This window comes from Nycticebus coucang, chromosome 13 (genome assembly GCF_027406575.1).
Source record: "Nycticebus coucang isolate mNycCou1 chromosome 13, mNycCou1.pri, whole genome shotgun sequence".
NCBI lineage: Eukaryota > Metazoa > Chordata > Mammalia > Primates > Lorisidae > Nycticebus > Nycticebus coucang.
In genome coordinates, this window is record NC_069792.1 from 24,250,538 (window position 1) to 24,273,359 (window position 22,822).

Sequence of the window (22,822 nt, forward strand, 5' to 3'; positions counted from 1 at the left end):
ACAATTTTTAAAAAGTCCCCAAACACCACACCACTATCCATATGATCAATCTCTGGTTCTTAAGTACCAAAGATTTTCCTCCCACCTTATTCTTCACAAACACGTCTTATCAACTCACCCAGGATCTCGTAACCATAACAAGATTAGTAAATTTCATTACCAAATTGGTAAATTTGGTTTCTACAAACTTCAATCTTGGGTGGTACCTGTGGCTCAGTGGGTAGGGTGCCGGCCCCATATACCGAGGGTGGCAGGTTCGAACCCAGACCCGGCGAAACTGCAAAAAAAAAAAAAATAGGCATTCTGGCGGGTGCCTGCAGTCCCAGCTACTGGGGAGGCTGAGGCAAGACAATCGCCTAAGTCCATCAATTGGAGGTTGCTGTGGGCTGTGATGCCTTTACTGAGGGTGATAAAGTGAGACTTTGTCTCTAAAAAAAAAAAAACTTCACTCTTGGCTTGGTGCTGGTAGCACAGCGGTTACAGTGTAAGCCACATACACTGAGGTTGGTGGGTTTGAACCTGGCCTACGCTAAACAATAACTGCAATGAAAAATAGCCATGCGTTGTGGTGGGCACCTGTAGTCCCAGCTCTTGGGAAGGCTGAGGCAAGAGAATTTCTTAAGCCCAAGAATTGGAGATTACTGTGAGCTGTGACGCCATAGCACTCTCTGAGGGTGAAATAGTAAGACTCTGTCTCAAAAATAAAAAAATAAAAAATAAAAACTTCACTCTTGGCTGGGCATGGCTCACGCCTGTAATCCTAGCACTCTGGGAGGCTAAGGCGAGTGGATTGCTTGAGCTCAAGAGTTGGAGATCTGCCTGAGCGAAAGTGAAACCCTGTATCTACTAAAAATAGAAAAACTGAGGCAAGAAGATCACTTGAGCCCAAGTTTGAGGTTGCTGTGAGCTATGATGTCACAGCACTCTACCCAAGGTGACAGCTTGAGACTCTGTCTCAAAAAAATAAAATAAATAAAAATAAAAACTTAACTCTTTCCCATTCCATAACCACTGCTCACTGGTTATCAATTGGGTCTCTCCTAACTGAAGGCAAACCAAGTCATCCATCATCTATCTCCCTCTATTCCTTTCTTCCTTTAAAGTCAGCCAACCACCACTCGATTCTATCTCCTCTATAATACATTCACTTAAGCTTCAATCCCTACAGGTTTCTCAAGATTCCATGTCACATACTTACCTAATCTACCCAGGAGTTTCATTTCACTGATTACAACCTTTCATGTATGGCCCTTGAATTCTGTTCAACCCAACTTGGCTCTCTTCCTGTTTCTGCTATACATGTACCTCTGACATCTATTTGCTGGCCCCTCTACTATTTAAGCACTCCCAAAGCAAAGTAGTTTCCTGCTATTTTTGGTGAGCAACTTTTCCACAACTTTAAAGTCACTACCACCAACTGTTTCAAGAGCTAGAAAAATACTGATTCTACAACTTAGTAACATCATTCTTAAAAACAACAGGAACATGGCCGGGTGAGATAGATCATGCCTATAATCCTACCACTTTGGGAGGCTGAGGCAGGTGGATGGCTTGAGCTCATGAGTTGTAGACCAGCCTGAGCAAAAGACCCCATCTCTACTAAAAATAGAAAAACTGATAGCTCGGCACCTGTAGCACAGTGGTTATGTGCTACATACACCCAGGCTGGCAGGTTCGAACTCAGCCCAGGCCAACTAAACAACAATGACAACTGCAACAACAAAAAAAATAGCAGGGCACATTGGCAGGCACCTGTAGTCCCAGCTTCTTGGGATGCTGAGGTAAGAGAATGGCTTAAGCCATAGAGTTTGAGATTGCTGTGAGCTGTGATACCACAGCACTCTGCTGAGGGTGATAGCTTGAGATTATGTCTCGAAAAAGAAAGAAAGAAAAACTGAGGCAAGAGGATTGCTTGAGTCCGAGTTTGAGGTTGCTGTGAGCTATGATGTTACAGCACTCTACCGAGGGTGACAAAATGAGACTGTCTCAAAAAAAAAAAAAAAAAAAAAAAAAAAAAAACAGGAACATGCTAACAAGATTATGGCATACTGTCAGAATAAATAATGATGCTCAAATCTCTAGACCAAAAAGCAAGGCTTTTAAGTTCTATGGTTTGAAAGAAATCTAGGATAGATCTTTCCTTCTCACAGATTTAGTCCCAAAGGAATGCAGATTTGGTAATTTGTACCTTAATGAGCATTATGGTTAGAAAATTCCCCTAAAATAAATTTTTTAAAGATGTACTACATGTTTACTGCCCTTTTTTATTGTTCTGAGGTCACTATTTCCAGTGACATAAAATTTAAGTTTTGTAACGTACTCATTTCAGATAGATAAAATTGATGCTACAATTTCTTTTCTTTTTTTTTTTTGGAGACAGAGTCTCACTGTGTCGCTCTCAGTAGAATGCCATGGTATCTGTCACAGCTCATAGCAACCTCAAATTCTTGGGCCTAAGCAATTCTCCTGCCTCAGCCTCCCAAGCAGCTGAGACTATAGGCGCCGACCACAATGCCCAGCTATTTTTTTGTTGCAGTTGTTTAGCTGGCCTGGGGCAGGTTTGAACTCGCCATCCTCGGTGTATGTGGCCATAATGTTATCACTGTGCTATGGGCGCTGAGCCTGATGCTACAATTAATATAAGCACATTTCTTTTCTCTCAAAGTAGAGTTATCTGAAAAGTATACAAATATAGCTGACCCTTGAACAAAGTGGAGGTTGGAATGCCAATTCCTGCGTATTTGAAAATCTGCATATAACTTTTTTTTTTTTTTGTAGAGACAGAGTCTCACTTTATGGCCCTCGGTAGAGTGCCGTGGCCTCACACAGCTCACAGCAACCTCCAACTCCTGGGCTTAAGCGATTCTCTTGCCTCAGCCTCCCAAGTAGCTGGGACTACAGGCGCCCGCCACAATGCCCCGCTATTTTTTGGTTGCAGTTTGGCCGGGGCCGGGTTTGAACCCACCACCCTCGGTATATGGGGCCAGCGCCTTACCGACTGAGCCACAGGCACTGCCCATAACTTTTTTTTTTTTTTTTAATGGAGACAGAGTCTCACTCTGTTGCCTGAGCTAGAGTGCCATGGCATTAGCCTACCTCACAGCAACCTCAAACTCCTGGGTTCAAGTGATCCTCGTGCCTCAGCCACCCAATTAGCTGGGACTGACAGACACCTGCCACTGCACCTGGCTTAAGTTTTTCTATTTTTAGTCAAATTCTTGCTCAGGCTGGTCTCCAACTCCTTAGCTCAAGGGATCCACCCACTTCAGCTTCCCAGAGTGTTAAGATTACTGACACGTGTCACCACCCCAGGCTGCATATAGTTTTTGACTCCTCTAAAAATAGCATGGAGGGCAGTGCCTGTGGCTCAAAGGAGTAGGGCACCAGCCCCATATGCCAAAGATGGTGGGTTCAAACCCAGCCCCGGCCAAAAACAGCAAAAAAAAAAAATAGCATGGACTACTGACTTCTCAACGAACACTTAACAACACATAGTTTTTATGTTATATACTATATTCTATATAGTCTATAAAACAAGCTAAAGAAAATGTTAAGAGAATAAGAAAAACACATTTACAATACTATACTGCATTTGTCCATACCATAAATGTATGTTGTCTGTTTATAAGATTAATCTTCTGTCTGAAATGGTGGGCAACCACAGCTGCAAACCTCAATCTATGGTACATATCAACCAATTCAACTTTTTCTTGTAACATCACGACTTTTCTGTTTCTTAGGAGCATTGCCAGCATCATTAGTGGCACTTCATTTGAGTTTCACAGCATTATTCAAGGTTTATGCTATCACACTAAAACACAAGGAAAAATATACGAGAATCTTGAGATCACATTTCACTGTGATAAGCAATTTATTGGCTAGAGTAACTCTTTACACACTAGCAACATCTGAACTCACTGTAATAATTAAGAAGAGGTGGTTACGAAATTATTACAGTAATACAGTACGTACTACAGTTAATTTTTGGCAATTGTATTACATGATGTATCTTTACATTTGTTTACATTTCTCTCAACTGCAAATGGCAATATATACCATCTGTATTTGTGTCTGGAAAGTTCTGATAAACCTGAAAATTTATCCCAATAAATTAAAATTTATATTAAAATTTATTAATTTGGGGCAGCAACCATTACTCAGTAGGTAGGATGCCACACACATCAAGGCAGGTGGGTTGGAACCCAGCCGAGGCCTGCTAAACAACAATGACAACTGCAACAAAAAATAGCCAGGCGGGGCGGCACCCATAGGTCCGTGGGTAGGCGGGTTTGAACCCGGCCAGGGCCAGCTAAACAACAAGGACAACTCCAATAAAAAATAGCTGGGTGTTATGGCAGGTGCCTACAGTCCTAGCTACTTGGGAGGCTGAGGCAAGAGAATCACTTAAGCCCAAGAGTGCCCATGGCGCTCTCTGTCAAGGGCAACATGATAAGACTCTGTCTAAAAAAAAAAAAAAAAAAAAAGATTAATTTAATAGATTTGCATGTTTTATAGTAGCAAATGACGAGTTACCCACACACACATTATACACTCATGACATACCATTTTCTTAATTTTTTCAATATTTTTAGGTTACGTGGTTCATCTACAAGTTTTTTCAAATTATTACAGATTTCCAAAAAATTTTCCAGTATATTTATTGGGAAAAAAATACCCTGCATATTAAGTAGACCCAACGCCGTTCAAATTCAAGTTATGCAGGGTCAGCTGCAATTAAATTAGAGAGAAATGAATTATTGGAGCATTTTGCGAATTGCCAATACACCCTAAGTATCATAACTGCTAGTTAAGTTACCTAAGGTCTGGGTCCATTTTCTGCATTAAAAACAAAATAAAAAATGTTAAGATTAAATAATCTCTAAAGTTCCTTTTAGTTCAAAAATCCTAGACCTTACGCTATTCTACTTGTTTTTACAAGTTAATGTCATACTCAGTGTCTTCCACATATTGTTCATCCTAGTTCAATCACATAATACCCAAAATTACTTTTCTGCAGTTTTATTAAGTGACAAGTATTCTCATTTTTAGCACTTTTCCATATGACCTTAAATATCATAATAGCGTCATCTAATGTTAGTGTACTTTCTCTATATCCATATCCTTATTTAACTATAATGGTTTAAAATGTGTGCCAAAAAATACAAATAAAATGTGTTCCAAAGGATTAAATATAAAACTTTGATTTTAATACAAACTTTTTAGTTGATAAAATTAACAAATTACCACTATGATACCAAACAGGTCAAAATTCATCTCAACATAACCTTCTATCCTGTCTAAAGCAAATAAATTAGCATTTTTCATTTAAAATATTGTCGGAAAACGCAGCATAAACAACTCCTCCTTGCTACCTTTATCCACTTAAACATACACAAATATTATATACTCTTATGCATTTCTAAGTACTATTTATATAAAAGATTCCACCACCAGAAATAAAATTGTAAAATGAACTACTAACCTTATGGTTCCAGGTTGGTTACTTTCTCAAATCTAAATATGTGCTTAAGGACTAGAAGAGTTGAGGCAACTTTTCATTACACTCAAGGAACATAGTGATTCATTTTCTTCTTTCTCCAGTGTGCTATATGTGATTTTAAGGATTTATGTGTAACAATTGGTCAAAGTAACAATCCTTTTTTCAGTAGAATAGTTTCAATGTATGTGTTATAAAAGATAGTAACAATGTATAACAAAAGACTACAATAGTATACAGATCAGTGTTTCAAAAAAGATCAAGTTTAATACTCTAAGTTGTCTTAAAAACAACTTTTGCTTTGAAATTTATATGAATTTGGGCCTAAATTCCCAAAAATAGCCAGAGAATACTGAGATTCTCAGAAAGTATATCTTTTTTTGTTTGTTTTGGGTTTTTTTTTTTTTGAGACAGAGCCTCAAGCTATCGCTCTGGGTAGAGTGCCATAGTGTCACAGCTCACAGCAATCTCAGACTCTTGGGCTTAAGCGATTCTCTTGCCTCAGCCTCCCAAGTAGCTGGGACTGCAGTCGCCCACCACAACGCCCAGCTACAGAAAGAATACAGTTAGCAACTTTTTTCATCCTGGCAGACTCAGAAGTCAACAAATTCCTTAACATTGATATATAAAATTTCTGGAAATGCAAGTCCATTAAGATTTTAACTTAACACAATAACAACTACTTAGGGAAAGCAGCATAAAACATGGTCCTATTTTTAAAGTAAAGTTAAAAAGAACATAAAGTACTAGTATAAGCAGGACCATTAAAAAAAGAACATAAAAGGTATTCTTACCAAGTTTCATTCAAACAAAGAAGAAATATGAAAAGTATAAATATTGATTTATAAAATAAATTTTGGGATCCTATATTGCCAAACCAAGAAATTATCAATTATCATTCAATTTTTTTCAATTACCAAAACTAGAACTGCTGAATTTTTAAAAATTCATCAGTTTGGACTCAGCACCTGTAGCACAGTGGTTATGGCACCAGCCACATACACTGAGGCTGGCAGTTTGAATCCAGCCCCAGCCAACTAAGCAACAATGACAACTCCAACAGAAAAATAGCTGGGCGTTTTGGCAGGCACCTGTAGTCCAAGCTACTTGGGATGCAGGGGCAAGAGAACTGCTTACGCCCAAGAGTTGGAGGTTGCTGTGAGCTGTGACACCATAGCACTCTACCAAGGGCAACATAGTGAGACTCTGTCTCAAAAAAAAAATTATCATTTTGAACAGAATAAGATTTTTCTTCTGACTTTAGTTAGTCACAAGCAGATACCAAAAAACAAACAAACAGACAAACCAATGTTGAAAAAGCTACTGAGGCCAGGCGTGAGCCTGTAATCCTAGTACTCCGGGAGGTCGAGGCAGGTTGGACTGCCTGAGTTCATGAGTTCAAAACCAGCCTGAGCAGAGTGAGACTTCCTCTCTAAAAAAATACTGGGCATTGTGGTGGGCACCTGTAGTCCCAGCTGCTTGGGAGGCTAAGGAAAGAGAATCGCTTAAGCCCAAGAGTTTGAGATTGCTGTGAGCTGTGACACCACAGCACTCTACCCAGGGTGACATAGTGAGACTGTGTCTCAAAAAAAAAGAAGGCAATAGTACCTTTTAACACTATTATTGACATTTAGGATTATGGGTAGTCCTTTCCAAGCCATCACCACTGTCTTAACTTTCATTGGTACGTGTTATCACTGTCATCACTTTCTGAAAACAGGCTTGCAAGGATTGAGCCAGCCTTCTCTATCCTTGTGGGGATTTCTTTTCTGTGCTTTTGTTCTGCCTCTGCCACCCCTAAGACAGCAAGACCAATCTCTTCTATTCTTCCTTCTCAGCCTATTCAATGTGAAGATGACCAGGAAGTTAAAGACCTTTATGATGATCCCCTTCCACTTAATGGTATATTTTCTCTTCTTTATAATTTTTTAATAACACCTCTTTTTCTCTAGCTTACCTCATTATAAGAGTACAGTATATACCTTAATCAACTATTTATCTCATTGGTAAGGCTTCTTTCTGGTCAATAGTAGGCTATTATTAGTTAAGCTTCTGAATTATCAGGTGATACATGGATTTTTGACCCCACAGTGGGTTTTCGCCCCTACCTTGTATTGTTCAAGGGTCAACTATACTTTAAGTTGAAAAAATCTAAAGTAAAGCTATCAGTATGGAAAAGCTGTAACTATATTTCAGAAACCCAATCTTATTTCATAGACACAAACAGATCTTATGTCCTCCAACAAATGAAAGAACTACAAACTCTCTACACCAAAATACCCCCTTTTCCTCTAAGCACACACAGACCTACACCCAGCTCACACCCTAAGAATAAAACAATTAGAAAAGAAATAAATTTCAGAAATGAGGAAAAATATCCAGAGACACAACATATAGTATTTGGGTTTAGGAAGAAAATAATCTCATAATCTTAATATCAAAGAAGCAGTATCTAAGATTTTCTGTAAGAGTTACATACTAGAAGCTTAAGGGGAAAAAAAAAAGCAATCACTAGGGGAAAAAATGGGACATTCACTGAAGCATTATCTAAAAAGTGAAAGAATCATCAAGCAAATATGTAATGGAGAGATGCCTATTATTAATAGGAAGTTTACTCTGATTTTAAAATACTGTATGTATCTCTCTATTCAACACAGTTCTTAAGTTCCTCCAACTGAGCCAGAGCAGAAGCAAGATAGGACATCAGCGGAATCAGAGATAAGACAAAAAGAAAATATACCAAATGTGTTTTCATTTCACTTCAGGTCTATTTTGAAAATAGTACTATTTACACCAGAGTCTCTGTTCTGTATAATTTGAAACCTAGAAAACATTTGAGTGCTTACTACCAGTACGTAGAGCATTGCCCTTAGTGAATTAATTCACTATGGGGATGGGGGTGGTGGCTGCCACCTGTAATCCTAGCACTATGGGAGGCCAAGGCAGGTGGATTGCCTGAGCTCAGGGGTTCAAGACCAGTCTGAGCTACAGCAAGACTCTGTCTCTAAAAATAGCTGGGCATTATGGCAGGCACCTGTATTCCCAACTATTTGGGATGCTGAGGTAAGAGAATTGCTTGAACCCAAGAGGATGAGGTTGCTGTGAGCTATGACGCCACAGCACTCTACTGAGGGCAACAAAGTGAGACTCTGTCTTCAAAAAAAAAAAAGTCTCAAAAAGACGGTACATTTATAATATCTAGAAGGCAGAGGTAAAAAAATCCTACAAGAGAAGTAAAACATGCTATGGAGCACATAAGGTAAGAAACGGTACGGACAGCTAGCTGTGAGGAATGAGGCTGTTTGGTGAATTTGTGATGCCAGGTGTAATGCAGTCAAGAACTAAAGTGGATTTTGAGTAAAATCTGAATTCTGAAAGAAAGAACAAAAAGTAGAAAGGCTAACCAAACACTAAGTTGTTTTAAAACACAATCTAGGAACAATGAAAAGATGGGGAGCTGCCAAATCTGCCAGAATTCAAACTGGAAGTTCAATATAAAGTGACTTTGAAAAGTTGCTAAATATTCCTAGTAAGTAAAGGATGCTGATAAAATCTACAAATTTACAGTGATGTTCACTTCAAATTAAGAATAGGAGAGATATTAGCCCAGGGCCCCAAATCATAAATAATAAACATTAACATTAAGGAGCTCAGCACAGATCTAAGATTGAGAGATGCAAGGACTAGCAACAATGGCTCTAAAAGGGCCAAAAGACTAAAAACAAGAACATCCCAAGTATCTAAAAAGTACTATTTTTTTTTTTTTTTGAGACAGAGTCTCACTATGTTGCTCCCAATAGAGTGCTGTAGCATCACAGCTCACAGCAACTTCAAACTCTTGGGCGTAAGCAATTCTCTTGCCTCAGCCTCCAAAGCAGCTAGGACCACAGGTGCCCACCACAACACGCAGCCATTTCTTTCTTGCAGTTGTTTAGCTGGCCCAGGATGGGCTCGAACCTGCCACCCTGGGTGTATGTGGCTGGCGCCATAATCACTGTGCTACAGGCGCCGAGCCAGTACTATCCACTTTTTAATATAGGGCTCCTAACATTTTTTTTTTTTTTTTTAGAGACAAAGAGTCTCACTTTGTCATCCTTGGTAAAGTGATGTGGCGTCACAGCTCACAGCAACCTCCAGCTCTTGGGCTTAGGCGATTCTCTTGCCTCAGCCTTCCAAGTAACTGGGATCACAGGCACCCATGACAACGCCTGGCTACTTTTTGCTGCAGTTTGGCCAGGGCCAAGTTTGAACCTGCCATCCTTGGTATATGGGGCCAGCCCCCTACTCACTGAGCCACAGGCGCCACCCTTTAAATGAGTTTTATTCACATTCCATTTCAAAGATTCATGCTATAAAATAATTTTTAAAGTTTGCCTAAATAGACACTATTGGAATGGGAAGAAGAGTCACTCAGCTCATAACAGCCTATGGGAACACGCAGCAACCACATCTTAATTAACTAAGCTTACTCTTTTACCTACATAAATAATTCTCATGACAGATACTTTGTTCCTTTGTATACAATGAGCATCAATGGCTCAGTGGTGCCTGTAGCTCAGTAGTTAAGGTGCTGGCCACATGTGCTGTAGCTGGCGGAATGGAACCCAGCCCAGGCCTACTAAACAACAAAAATAGCCAGGCGTCATACAGGGCGCCTGTAGTCCCAGCTACTTGGGAGGCTGAGGCAAGAGAATCACTTAAGCCCAAGAGTTTGAGGTTGCTGTGAGCTGTGACGCCATGGCATTCTACCTAGAGCAACACAGTAAGACTGTCTCAAAAAAAATAGTCCTCAAAGAATACATTTCACCAAAGTTGATAAGACAAGCTGGGCGCCCATAGCTAGCTCAGTGCTGGCCACAAGCACTGGGGCTGGTAGGTTCGAACCCAGCCCAGGCCTGCTAAACAAAAAAAATAGCTGGGCGTTGTGAAGGGAACCTGTAGTGCCAGCTACTAGAGAGGCTGAGGCAACAGAATCGCTTGAGCCCAGGAGTTTGAGATTGCTGTGAGCTATGATGCCACAGCCCCTACAGAGGGTGACAAAGTGAGACTCTGTCTCAATAAAAAAAATAAATAAATAAAATTGATAAGACATTCCACATGTGCTCTGATATGTATAGGAAATTAATGGTAGCGCCATAGGCAGCGCCTGTGGCTCAAGGAGTAGGGCGCCGGTCCCATATGCCGGAGGTAGCAGGTTCAAACCCAGCCCTGGCCAAAACCCACAAAAAAAAAAAAAAAAAAAAAGGAAATTAATGGTATTTGATATAATTAATTGGAACATACATAAATTTTTTTTTCTTTGAGACAGTTTTACTATGTCACCCTTGGTGTACCATGGCATCACAGCTCACAGCAACCTCAAACACCTCAGTTTAAGCAATTCTCTTCCCTCAGCCTCCCAAGTAGCCCGCCACAACACCTGGCTATTTTTTTTGTTGTTGTTGTACCTGTCATTGTTGTTTAACTGGCCTGGCCCAGCCCAGCTCTGGCTCAAACCCACCAGACTTGGTGTATGTGGCTGGTGTTGTAATCACTGTGCTACAGGAGCGAAGCCAGAACATACATAAATTTTCCCATTTTTTTGAGACAGAGTCTTGCTCTTTTGTCCTGGACAAGAGTAGACAGGCATCATCAAAGCTCACAGCAACTGGACAGCATCTGTTCAAACCCACCCCTGGCCAAACTGCAACAAAAAAAAAATAGCTGGGCGTTGTGGCAGGTGCCCATAGCCCCAGCTACTCAGGAGGCTGAGGCGAGAGAATTGCCTAAGCCCACGAGCAGGAGGTTGCTGTGAGCTGTGACACCACAGCACTCTACCAAGGGCAACAAAGTGAGACTGTCTCTAAAAAATAAGAAAAGAGGCAGCACCTGTGGCTCAGTGGGTGGGGCGCTGGCCCCATATACTGAAGGTGGCAGGTTCGAACCCAGTCCCAGCCAAACTGCAACAAAACAATAGCCGGGCGTTGTGGCAAGCGCCTGTACTTGCGAGGCTGAGGCAAGAGAATCACCTAAGAGTAGAGGTTTCTGTGAGCTGTGACATCACAGCACTCTACCAAGGGCGATAAACTGATAAAGCAATAGTGTCTCTACAAAAAAAAAAAAAAAGAAAGAAAGAAAGAAAGGTCAATGGAAAAAGCCCAAGTGCCCATCGATCCACGAATTCCATGGTATATGTACACCATGGAATATTATGCAGCCTTAAAGAAAGATGGAGACTTGAGTAAAGTGTCTCAAGAAGGGAAGAAAAAGTACCCAATGTACTCACCCTTATTATAAACTAATGTAGGACTTCACATGAAAGCTATAACCCAGTTACAGCCTAAGAATAGGGAGAAAGGGGAAAGGGAGGGGAGGGAGGGGGAAGGAGGGGGATTAATGGGATTACACCTGCGGTGCATCTTACAAGGGTATATGTGAATCCTAGTAAACGTGGAATGTAAAGGTCTTAGCAAAATAACTAAGAAAATGCTACAAAAGATATGTTAACTAATGTGATGAAAATGTGTCAAATGATCTATGAACCAAGTGTATGGTGCCCCACGATCATACTAATGTACACAGCTACGGTTTAATAAAAATAAATTAAATAAATAAATAAATAAATAAATAAAAAAGAAAGAAAGGTCAAGTTTCCTGAACTGTGAATCAGATCCAAGGAGATTTATTACAACTTTACACAATTTACAAATTTGGCACACCTTAATTCCCACGTTGCAGTGATGATGAATCCCCAATTTCAGCTACCTGGGTAGTTAAAATAAATTGTTTTTTTTCTGCTTCAAAGCACATCAGAAAAGTGAAAACAGGTGGCACCCATAGCTCAGCAGGTAGGGAGCCAGCCACAAACACTGGCCTTGGCGGGTTTGAACCAGGTTAGGCCTGCTAAAAACAGTAACATTACAACAAAAAATATAGCCAGCTGTTGTGGCAGGTGCCTGTAGTCCCAGCTACTTGGGAGACTGAGGGAAGAGAATCGCTTAAGCCCAAGAGTCTGAGGTTGCTGTGAGCTGTAATGGCATAGCACTCTACTCAGGGCGACAGCTTGAGACTCCTGTCTCAGGAAAAAAAAAAAGTGAAAACACATGCTACAAAATAGAGGAAAATATTTGCAAATAACAAGTCTAATAAAGGGCTTGTATTCTGAGTATATAAAGAACTCTTACAGCTCAACAATAAAAAGAAAACTAAGCATTTTGAATGGGTGAAGAATTTGAATATGGGGTGTCCCAGAAGTTGTCCCTAAAATTGCCATACATAAGAGAAAATGAGAAAATTGTAGCTAAATATACCTTTCGTTTTTTTTGAGACAGTCTCACTATGTCGCCCTCAGTAGAGTTCCATGGCGTCACGGCATCACAGCAACTTCCAACTCTTGGACTTAAGCCATTCTTTTGCCTCAGCCTCCCAAGTAGCTGGGACTACAGGCGCCCACCATAATACCTGGCTATTTTTTTTGTGGCAGTTGTTTAGCTGGCCTGGGCCGGGTTGGAACCAGCTACCCTCGGTGTATGTGGCTGGCACCATAACTACTGTGCTATGGGCACCAAGCCATAAATGTACCTTTCTTTACAAAACATTCATTACAGAATTTTACACAATATTTTCTACATGTTGGCCACCTCTTTATAAAATTATATAAAGAATATTTTTAAAAAGAAAGGTACATTTAGGGCGGTGCCTGTGGCTCAGTCGGAAAGGCGCTGGCCCCATATACCGAGGGTGGCGGGTTCAAGCCCGGCCTCGGCTGAACTGCAATTAAAAAATAGCTGGGCGTTGTGGCGGGCGCCTATAGTCCCAGCTACTCGGGAGGCTGAGGCAAGAGAATCGCTTAAGCTCAGGAGTTGGAGGTTGCTGTGAGCTGTGTGAGGCCACGGCACTCTACCTACTGAGGGCCATAAAGTGAGACTCTGTCTCTACAAAAAAAAAAAAAAAAAGAAAAGAAAGGTACATTTAGCTACAATTTCCCATTTTCCCTATGTATGGTGACTAAAGGGGCAACTCTTGGGACACCCTGTACACATTTCTCCAAAGATAAACTACAAAAGGCCAATAGGCAGAAGAAAAGATGCAACTGGGAGGCCGAGGCAGGTGGATTATCTGAGCTCATAGATTCGAGAACATTCTGAGCAGGAGCGAGACCCTGTCTCTAAAAATAGAGACGCTGGGCCTTGTGGCAGAGTCTGTAGTTCCAGCTGCTCAGGAGGCTAAGGCAAGAGAATAGCTTGAGCCCAAGAGTTTGAGGTTGCTGTGGGCTATTTATGCCACAGCACTCTACCAAGGGTGACAGCTTAAGACTCAAAAACAACAAAAAAAAGAGAGAGCGGGGTGGCGCCTGTGGCTCAGTGGGTGGGGTGCCAGCCCCATGTGCCAAGGGTGGCAGGTTCCAGCCTGGTCCCAGCCAAACTGCAACAAAAGAATAGCCGGGCTTTGTGGTGGGCGTATGTAGTCTCAGCTACTCGGGAGGCTGAGGCAGGAGAATTGCCTAAGCCCAGGAGTTGGAGGTTGCTGTGAGCTATGTAACACCACAGCACTCTACTGAGGGCGATAAAGTGAGACTCTATCTCTACAAAAAAAAAAAAAAGAGAGAGAGAGATGTTTGGAGAGCTTCTGAACTAGTGAACAATAACACATCCATATTCACCATGGGGCCAGATGCTCCTATGTTCAGTGCTTCCAAACATCACCCTTTGCATAGCTTCATCTGGCTATTCATTTACATCCTTTAAAACATCCTTTGCATAATACACTGGCACTTGTAAATGCACCGTATTTCCAGGGTTCTGAGGGCCAATCTAACAATTATCGAACCTTGGGTGGGGTTCCTGGGAAACTCCAATATATAGCCAAGTCAAGGTTGTTAAGTTACCTGGGAACCCGCTACTTTTAATGACTGTCTGAAGTGGGAGCAATCTGTGGGACTGAGCCCTTTATCTTGGGGTCCATACTAACTTTGGTTAGTGTCAGAATTGAACTGAAATGCAGGACTCCCAGCCAATGATGAAAAATTGCTTGGTGTGAGAAAACCTCACATATCTGGTGTCATAAGAATTAAGTGTTGTGGGATTGGCCTGGTGGCTCACACCTGTAATCCTAGCACTTTAAGCGGGTGAGGCAGAAGAAATGCTTGAGCTCAGGAGTTTGAAACCAGCCTAGGCAACACAGACCATGCCACAAAAAAATTAGTCCCAGTATTCAGGAGGCTGAAGCAGGAGGACCACTTGAATTCAGCAGGTTTGAGGTTGCTGTGAGCTATGACAGCAACAGCTATGACAGCAACATTGCACTACTAGAGTGCAGTTTATTGACATCACTGCACTCTAGTAGTGCAATGATGAGCAATAAAGCAAGATCCTGTCACACACACCCCAAAAAAGAAAACAAAAACAAAAAAAAAACCTGGGCTCGGTGGCTCATGCCTGTAATCCTAGCTCACTGGGAGGCCAAACCAACCTAAGTAAGAGCAAGACCCTTGTCTCCACTAAAAATACAAAAGCTAGCCAGGTGCCTGTAGTCCCAGCTACTCAGAAAGCTGAGGCAGGAGGACTGCTTGAGCCCAGGAAATTGAGGTTTCTGTGAGCTAGGTTGATGCTATGGCATGCTATCCCAGGGCAATAGTGCGAGACTCTATCTCAAAACAAAAATAAACACAAACTTATGATTGAGGACAGAAGAAAGAATACTTGGTTTCTTCTCTATAGACTTAGAAAGTGAAAACACAAAATTACCTTTTTACCCAGCGATTATACTCCTAGGTATATATTAAAAGCAAATTAAAAATACTTCCACAGTACTTCAATGTTCATAAGCAGCATTATTCATTATAACCAAGAAGTGGAAAACAATCCAAATGATCAATCAAATTGATGAATGGAAACAAGAAACAACCCAAGTACCAACTAATAAGTGAATAAACTGTGGTATAACCAAAAAACAGACCGTTATTCAACCATAAAAATGAAGTATTAGGTGGCGCCTGTGGCTTAAAGAGTAGGGTGCTGGCCCCATATCCCGAGGGTGGTGGGTTCAAGTCCAGCCCTGGCCAAAAACTGCAAAAAAAAAGAAGTACTGATAGAAGCCACAACATAGATGAGTCTCAAAAATAGTATGCTCTAAATGTTTTGGCACAGTAACTGAGATAACGCCGGAAAGGCTATGTTAACCACTGTGATAAAAATGTGTCAAATGGTTTATGAAGTGAGTGTATGATGCCCCATAATCATATCATTGTATACAGTTATGATTTAATAAAAAAATAAAAAAAAAAAAAAATAGTATGCTCACTGAAAGAAGCCAGTCACATAAGGTCATATGTTGCATGACTCCACTTATGATCCACAGAGACAGAAAATAAGCAGTTTCCACAGACTGGGGAAAGAGGGAAACTGGAAATGACTGCTAATAGATAAGGAGTCTCCTTTTGGGAGTGATAAAACCATCCTGGAAACAGAAAGTGGTGATGGCTGTGGATATAGTAAAAACCACTTGAACCCAGAAAAAGCCTGCAAGATAAGAGTTTAAGAAGCTAAGCTGAAGCAGTACAGTTGACCAACTCTGCTAAGCCTTTCTCACATACCTCCCACGATTAGTTAAGGTTTCTCCATGATTGTGAGGATGTTTACCCCAGGAAATAGTTACACAGACAACGGTTTCTCCATGATTGTGAGGATGTTTACCCCAGGAAATAGTTACACAGACAACACGTGTTGTGAAATTGGTAAAGGTTACTTTGATGATATGTTTTTTTTTTTAATGGTATTTGGTTGAAGTGAAAATTACCTTTCTGTTGTTTAAACATTTTGCACTGTCAGAATGAAGACTACTTTGATGTTATTTCCTATCAGATAAAGTTAAGCTTTTCAAGGTTTGTTTCCTTGCATTTCCACTACAACAACTATTAGAATTGTACCTGAGGCAGAACAGTGTTTGAGAGACTTCGCTCACTGTTCTCTGTAATTGCTGGCCTTCTGACAATAAAATTTGATGGACCTAATCCCTGTATCGGCAACTATCTGGCTGACGGTGACAGTCAGCTGTACCCCCTTTGTCTAGGTAATACACCAAACTGTATACTTTAAAAGGGTAAGTTTTATGATATGTGAATTATATATCAATTGAAAGGGAAAAAAGCTGTCTTTTACAATTGATATAGCAGGCTCACAACTTCACTTGGCTAATTCCCAAATTTTAAAGAGGACTGGTGAAGAATACATGCTAATTAGAAAGCGTACTTCCACCCTCCTTCCTGTTAGGATGTGTGAAAATACAAACAGAAGTTCATGTGACACGTGGGCATAAAGGAAATCTGTACTTTTTCCATTGACAGCTAATACAGGAACTAGAAATTGGAAAACAAAATGAGTATTTAGTTGGGGTAGTTTAAAAGAGGAAGGCTATAATATTATAACTCACAAGCAACTCCAAAGATCCATGAAATGAAATAATCTGTAATCTTACCCCCATGATTATTTTATTATTCCTATTTTATGTTGGGGGTGGGTAGGTGGGAAGTTACACAGCTATTAAGCAACAAAACTAGAATTTAAACCCAAGTTTATGTGATCCCAAAAGCTGTGCTCACTTATTCATTCATTCAACATTTACTAAGGGCCTCCTATACACCAGGCACTAGGTCATACTCAGGGGAAACAATTAATTGGTAAGTCAAAAGCATGAAAAAAAAATTTTTTTTAATATGAACATTTATCATGGTAAGGGGGATTTTACTACTGTACTGCTGCTGTGGTGGGAGTGGGAGACCAGTTTATTTGTGGCAGCCAAAGAAGGCCTCTCTGGAAAAAAAAATAATGGTATTTGAAAAAAGATCTGAGTAAAAAAAGGAAGTAAGCCATCCAAATTTGTGAGAAGAGCATTCTAAGCCAAGAAAATGACAATGACTGAGGTCCTGAAGCAGGAATAGTAAAAAGGCCAATGAAATTATAAAGATGTGAATACTCGGGAGAAGGTAAGGATTTTTAAGCCATTACATGGATTTTAGCTTATATTCCCAGTAAGACAGGGAAGCCATATTAGGATTGAGTGAAGTGCCATTTAACTTCTGTTTTGAAAGAATCTACCTAATGGACTGAGAAAAGACCTTAGGGTAGAAGGGCAGAAGCAAAGAAACCAAGCAAGTTGCTGATATAATTCAAGCAAGGGATGAGTAATTCAGAAGACAAGACTAACAGTTGAATTCTGGACACATTTAGAAAGTAGAGCTGACAGAATTTGCTGGTGGTTTGATTGTGGGGTGGGATGAACCCAAGGTTCACCCACAATAAAAAGCAGTTTTATACATGCTTACCTGTCTGCTAATCTCCTTTTGTCTCACCCACTACACTACACACTGACTTTTTTGCAATAAAGCTTTTTTTTTTTTTTTTGAGACAGAACCTCAAGCTGTCACCCTGGGTAGAGTGCCATGGCATCACAGCTCACAGCAACCTCCAACTCTTGGGCTCAAATGATTCTCTTGCTTCAGCTTCCCAAGTAGCTGGGACTATAGGCACCCACCACAAGGCCTGACTATTTTTAGAGATGGGGTCTCGCTCTTGCTCAGGCTGGTCTCAAACCTGTGCGCTCAGGGCAACCCACCTGCCTCGGCCTCCCAGAGTGCTAGGATTACGGGCATGAACCACCATGCCCATCCAGAAAAAAACTCTTGATGATGTTGGACTGGGGGAAAGATTTTATGATGAAGTCTTTAGAGGCAAATGCAACAACAAAAATAAATATGTGGAACTTAATTAAGCTGAAAAGCTTCTGCACAGCTAAGGATACTTATTTGTTAAGAAAGGGAAAAGATATTTGCATAGTTTGATTCTGACAAAGGGTTGATAACTAGAATCCACAGAGAACTCAAATTAATCAACCAAAAAAGAGCCAACAGTCCCATATATCACTGGGCAAGAGACATGCATAGAACCTCCTCTGAGTATGACAGAAGAATGGCTAACATATATTTGAAAAAATGCTCATCATCCCTGACCACCAGACAAATGCAAATCAAAACCATTCTGAGATATCACCTAATCCCCTTGAAAATAGCCCACATCACTAAGTCTCAAAGCTGCAGATGCTGCTGTGGATATGGAGAGAAGGGAACACTTTTACACTGTTGGTCAGACTGCAAACTAATACAACCTTTTTGGAAGGAAGCATGGAGAATCCTCAAAGAACTCAAATTAAACCTCCCATTTCATCCTGTAATCCCATTACTAGGCATCTACACAGAAGGAAAAAAATCATTTTATCATAAGAACATCTGCACTAGACTGTTTACTGCAGCTCAATTTACAAAAGCCAAAATGTGGAAACAACCTAAATTACTGCCAACTCAGGCACGGGTTAACAAGCTGTGGTGTTTGTATACCACAGAATACTATTCAGTCATTAAAAAAGATGGACACGCCTGTAATCCTAGCACTCTGGGAAGCTGAGGCAGGTGGACTGTCTGAGCTCACAGGTTCGAGACCAGCCAAAGCCAGAGCAAGACCCCTATGTCTAAAAATAGCCGGGCACCTGTAGTCCCAGCTACTTGGGAGGCTGAGGCAAGAAATCCTTGAGCTCAAGAGTTTGAGGTTGCTGTGAGCTATAATGCCATAGCACTCTACCCAAGGTGACTGAGACTCTGTCTCAAAAATAAAAAAAAAGACAAAACAAAACAAAAAACATAATCTAACTATAATCTCACTTGGTGATTTGTGATTTTGTAACTTTATCCTAAGAAGAAACTGTAAGAATAAAGAAGAGGAAACAGGAGAAACAATGTTGCAAAGACATCACCCAAGTCTGAAACCACTACTTTGAATTGTATATTGAAAGTCTCTAGTAATATAATGTGAACTTCCTCAGCATTGTGAGTATTCCAGAATACTGATCTCCCATCCTCCAGTGTTTAAATAAGAGAGAGGTGCCTGGCCTGATTCTTCCAGCCCCCCACGCCCCCCACCCCACCACATCCGTCCTAGAAAATGTTACAAAACCTGAAAGGTGGTTAGGAGGCACTGACAGTACATTAAAACAGTTATAACCTTAACTTTAAAATACATACTCTTGAATAAGAAATTCAAAGTCGGGCAGGACCAGTGGCTCACGCCTGTAATCCTAGCACTCTGGGAAACCAAGGTGAGTAGATCGCCTGAGCTCATGAGTTCAAGACCAGCCTGAGCCAGAGCCAGACCTCATTTCTAAAAAATAGGCAGGCATTGTGGTGGGTGACTGTAGTCCCAGCTATAGGGAGGCTGAGGCAAGAGAATCCCTTCAGTGTAAGAGTTTGAGGTGGCTGTGAGCTGTGACGCCATGCCACGCTGAGGACAACAAAATGAGACTCTCTCTCGGAAAAAAAAAAAAAAAAGGGCTGGGCACCTGTAGCTCAGTGGTTAGGGTGCCAGCCACATGCACCAGAGCTGGTAGTTCGAACCCGGCCAGGGCCTGCTAAAAAAATTTTTAAAATAGCCAGGCATTGTGGCGGGCACCTGTAGTCCCAGCTTCTTGGGAGGTTGAGGCAAGAGAAATGCTTGAGCCCAAGAATCTGAAGTTGCTGTGAGCTATGATGCCACACACTACCAAGGGTGACAACGGGAGACTCTTTCTCAATTAAAAAAATTCAAAGTCTACCCTTACTTGACTTTATTGCATTGATCCTAGGGACTATTTCAATTTTATCAAGTAATCAATCCCATGGAAAATACTGCTTTTTTTTTTTTTAAATACAGTTCCTCTTAGGGCTTAAGTAACACCTCTTCTTCAACAGGAATGGCTTGATGTGGGTAAGACAAAAAAAATCTATTAAAGATTTTTAGATTAAGGACATAGCAGCATTCCATGTTAACAGCACACTCTTCTTAAACTACTCTTACTGAAATCACCAAAATATCAATTTCCTAAACCTCCTTCCCTGTTTTTTCTCTCCACACTATCACTTTCTAATATAATTTCTAATTAAGTTAATCTAATATGATTAACTTAAATATTTTGTTCTTACCTGTCTCTCCCAACTAGAGACACAGATACTTATTAAATCTGTGAGAGCAGAAATCTTGCCTGGTTTTATTCACTTCTACATCCCTAGCACCTAAATAAGTGCCTGACGTACAGTAGAAACCCAAAAGAGAAATGGTAAATGAAGAAATCTGAGAAGTTGGTTGTAGACTAACATATAACTTAGTTGTTTTAAAAGAGCAAAACTTTGCTGTTACGATGGCCAGGATATAAATTTTGTACAGCAAAGACACAGAATAACCACACAGAAAGTAGAATTGTGTTTCAAAGTCTTATTTATCTATATCAGAAGATACTACAAGAAAATCTGTACCAGATATTTCAAAAGGTTACAAGACAGTCCCAGGTAGTACTTACAGCACAGAAAAATGCACTATCGCACTGGCAAATACTTGTTTCCATTGTTTAAGTAACCATGTAAAATTCAAGATTACCAATATCTAGCTTAGAAAAAAATCTGTCTTTTCCAGGTACTTTAAATGTAACCAGATAACACACTATGTTCTCTTGTCAAATATACAAGTGTCATGGATTTTAATCTTAACTTTTGGTCTTAATGTTTTGAGATGGAGTCTGTGTCACCCTCGGTAGAGTGCCATGGAGTCATAGCTCACAGCAACCTCAAACTCTTGGTTTAAGTGACTGTCTTGCCTCAGCCTCCCAGTAGTTGGGACTAGTGGCAACCATCACAAGCCAGACTATTTTTATGTTTAGCAGGCCCTGGTCAGTTTCGAACCCACCAACCCCAGTTCATGTGGCTGGCACCCTAACCACTGAGCTACCAGCGCCAAGCCTTAAATAATGTTTTAATCACAATATAGATAATAATCTTAAATTGATCAAAAACAATGTTTTAATCTGAACACAGATAAAAATCATGAAAGGGTCATTTACTTCATCTGTTCAACAAGTGTTTCACAGTTCCTTTTTTGGCCTCAAATGATGAAACTTCTCTAACGTCTCGGGGGAGACCAGTGTAAAGTATAATGTTTCCTGAAATTGTTCTTTCCCTACACCATTTCTTGACAGGTCTTTAACTAGAAATGTCACACACAACTTTTCTGTTCTACAGGCAAATCCAAGGGAAAAGCAAAAGTATGAGAGTATTTGGAAGGAAAACAGGTAGAAAGGAGATAACATAAAAGCACAGAAGTAAATATGAAGCAAAGAAATATTTGCACAAAAGAGGAAGATGATGCAGAAAAAGCAAAAACACTCCTAGCCGAGAAAGGAGAAAAAAATGGAAGGAGACAGAAACTTGCTTATCCTTTTAGAAACAAAAGCAAAACACGCTTCTAAGAAAACCGTAGCCCCCTTCTTAATGGTATGTTATTAAAACTCCAAAAGGCGTTTGGTTGACACTCCTAGTTCTACCTTCTCTTCAAATATGCTTTGATACGGCTCGTCTTCATCTGTGAATTAAACGCAGGCCACAGATAACGCATAGCCAATCTCTATAAAACTACAATTGTGGTTGCCATCTTTCTCTGCAACAAACTAACTCCCTGGATCTGGAGAAAAGGAGTAAATTAAGTTAGAAAGCCAAGAAACTACGCGTTGACAGGTGAGGTTGATACCACACAGGTTAACAGGCGCCTCCTCCCCAACGAGAGCTGCACTGAAGGTGCGGGGAGGAAGGGCGAAGAGCCTCACCGCGACCGCAAGGGTGGGGCAGCAACAGGGGAAGAAATGAGAGGGCGAGCCATCCCGGGAGCCTTAAGGAGGCGAGGTCCTCAGCTCTCAGGAGACTGCACGGCAGGCGGCAACTGATACCGCCAAATACTAGGCTATCCTGGGGGCGGAGGAGAAACTGGGCTGCCGGGGGAATGTTGGAGAGGGGCCGCAGGCTGACAGGAGGGGGTACCCACGGCGAAGAGTCCAGAGGAAGAAAGCGGGGAGGTCGAGCAGTCTGAAAGGCCAGGCGTGGGAGGCCGGAGCACGGGAGCTGCGCGCCGGCTGCAGCCAGCCGTCTTCGGGGAACGCCTTTCCAGCCCCCTCACGCTCAGCCCGCTCAGGACGCCCCGGCCCCGGCCCCGGCCCCGGCCCCGCGGCGGGCGCAGCTGTTTCCGCCAGGGCCGGGGACCGCGGGGGTCAGGCATCCCCGGGCTGACGGGCGGCGGGCCAGCAGGGGCGGCTGGGGTGCTGGCAGGCCGTTCTGAGGCGCCGAATGTCAAACTCACCCCTTCCTCCCACTCAGCCTTCTTTATCTCCCAACTTCCCGGCCAGCTGATGTCCGCTTCGACCGACCGAGACCACCCCCCCCCGCCCTTCCTCTCACCGCCTCTCACCCCTCCCCGACACCCAGAACTGAGGAAAAACTGGCCC

At 41.5% G+C, this 22,822-nt stretch overlaps 1 protein-coding gene across 3 annotated transcripts in view; it reads right to left on the minus strand.

Moving 5' to 3' along the window:
• Positions 1-22,822, minus strand: part of UBE2W (ubiquitin conjugating enzyme E2 W) — a 64,683-nt gene that overhangs the window by 41,630 nt on the left and 231 nt on the right. For 2 of the 3 annotated variants that reach the window (XM_053559252.1, XM_053559251.1), the window contains exon 1: positions 3,603-3,811. The exons of the other annotated variant lie outside the window; for it this stretch is intronic. In XM_053559252.1, the coding sequence (XP_053415227.1) occupies positions 3,603-3,758 (156 nt within the window). In that variant the 5' untranslated portion in view covers positions 3,759-3,811. Of the gene's footprint in view, positions 1-3,602; positions 3,812-22,822 lie in introns of those variants that run through there. 3 annotated transcript variants of the gene reach the window in all.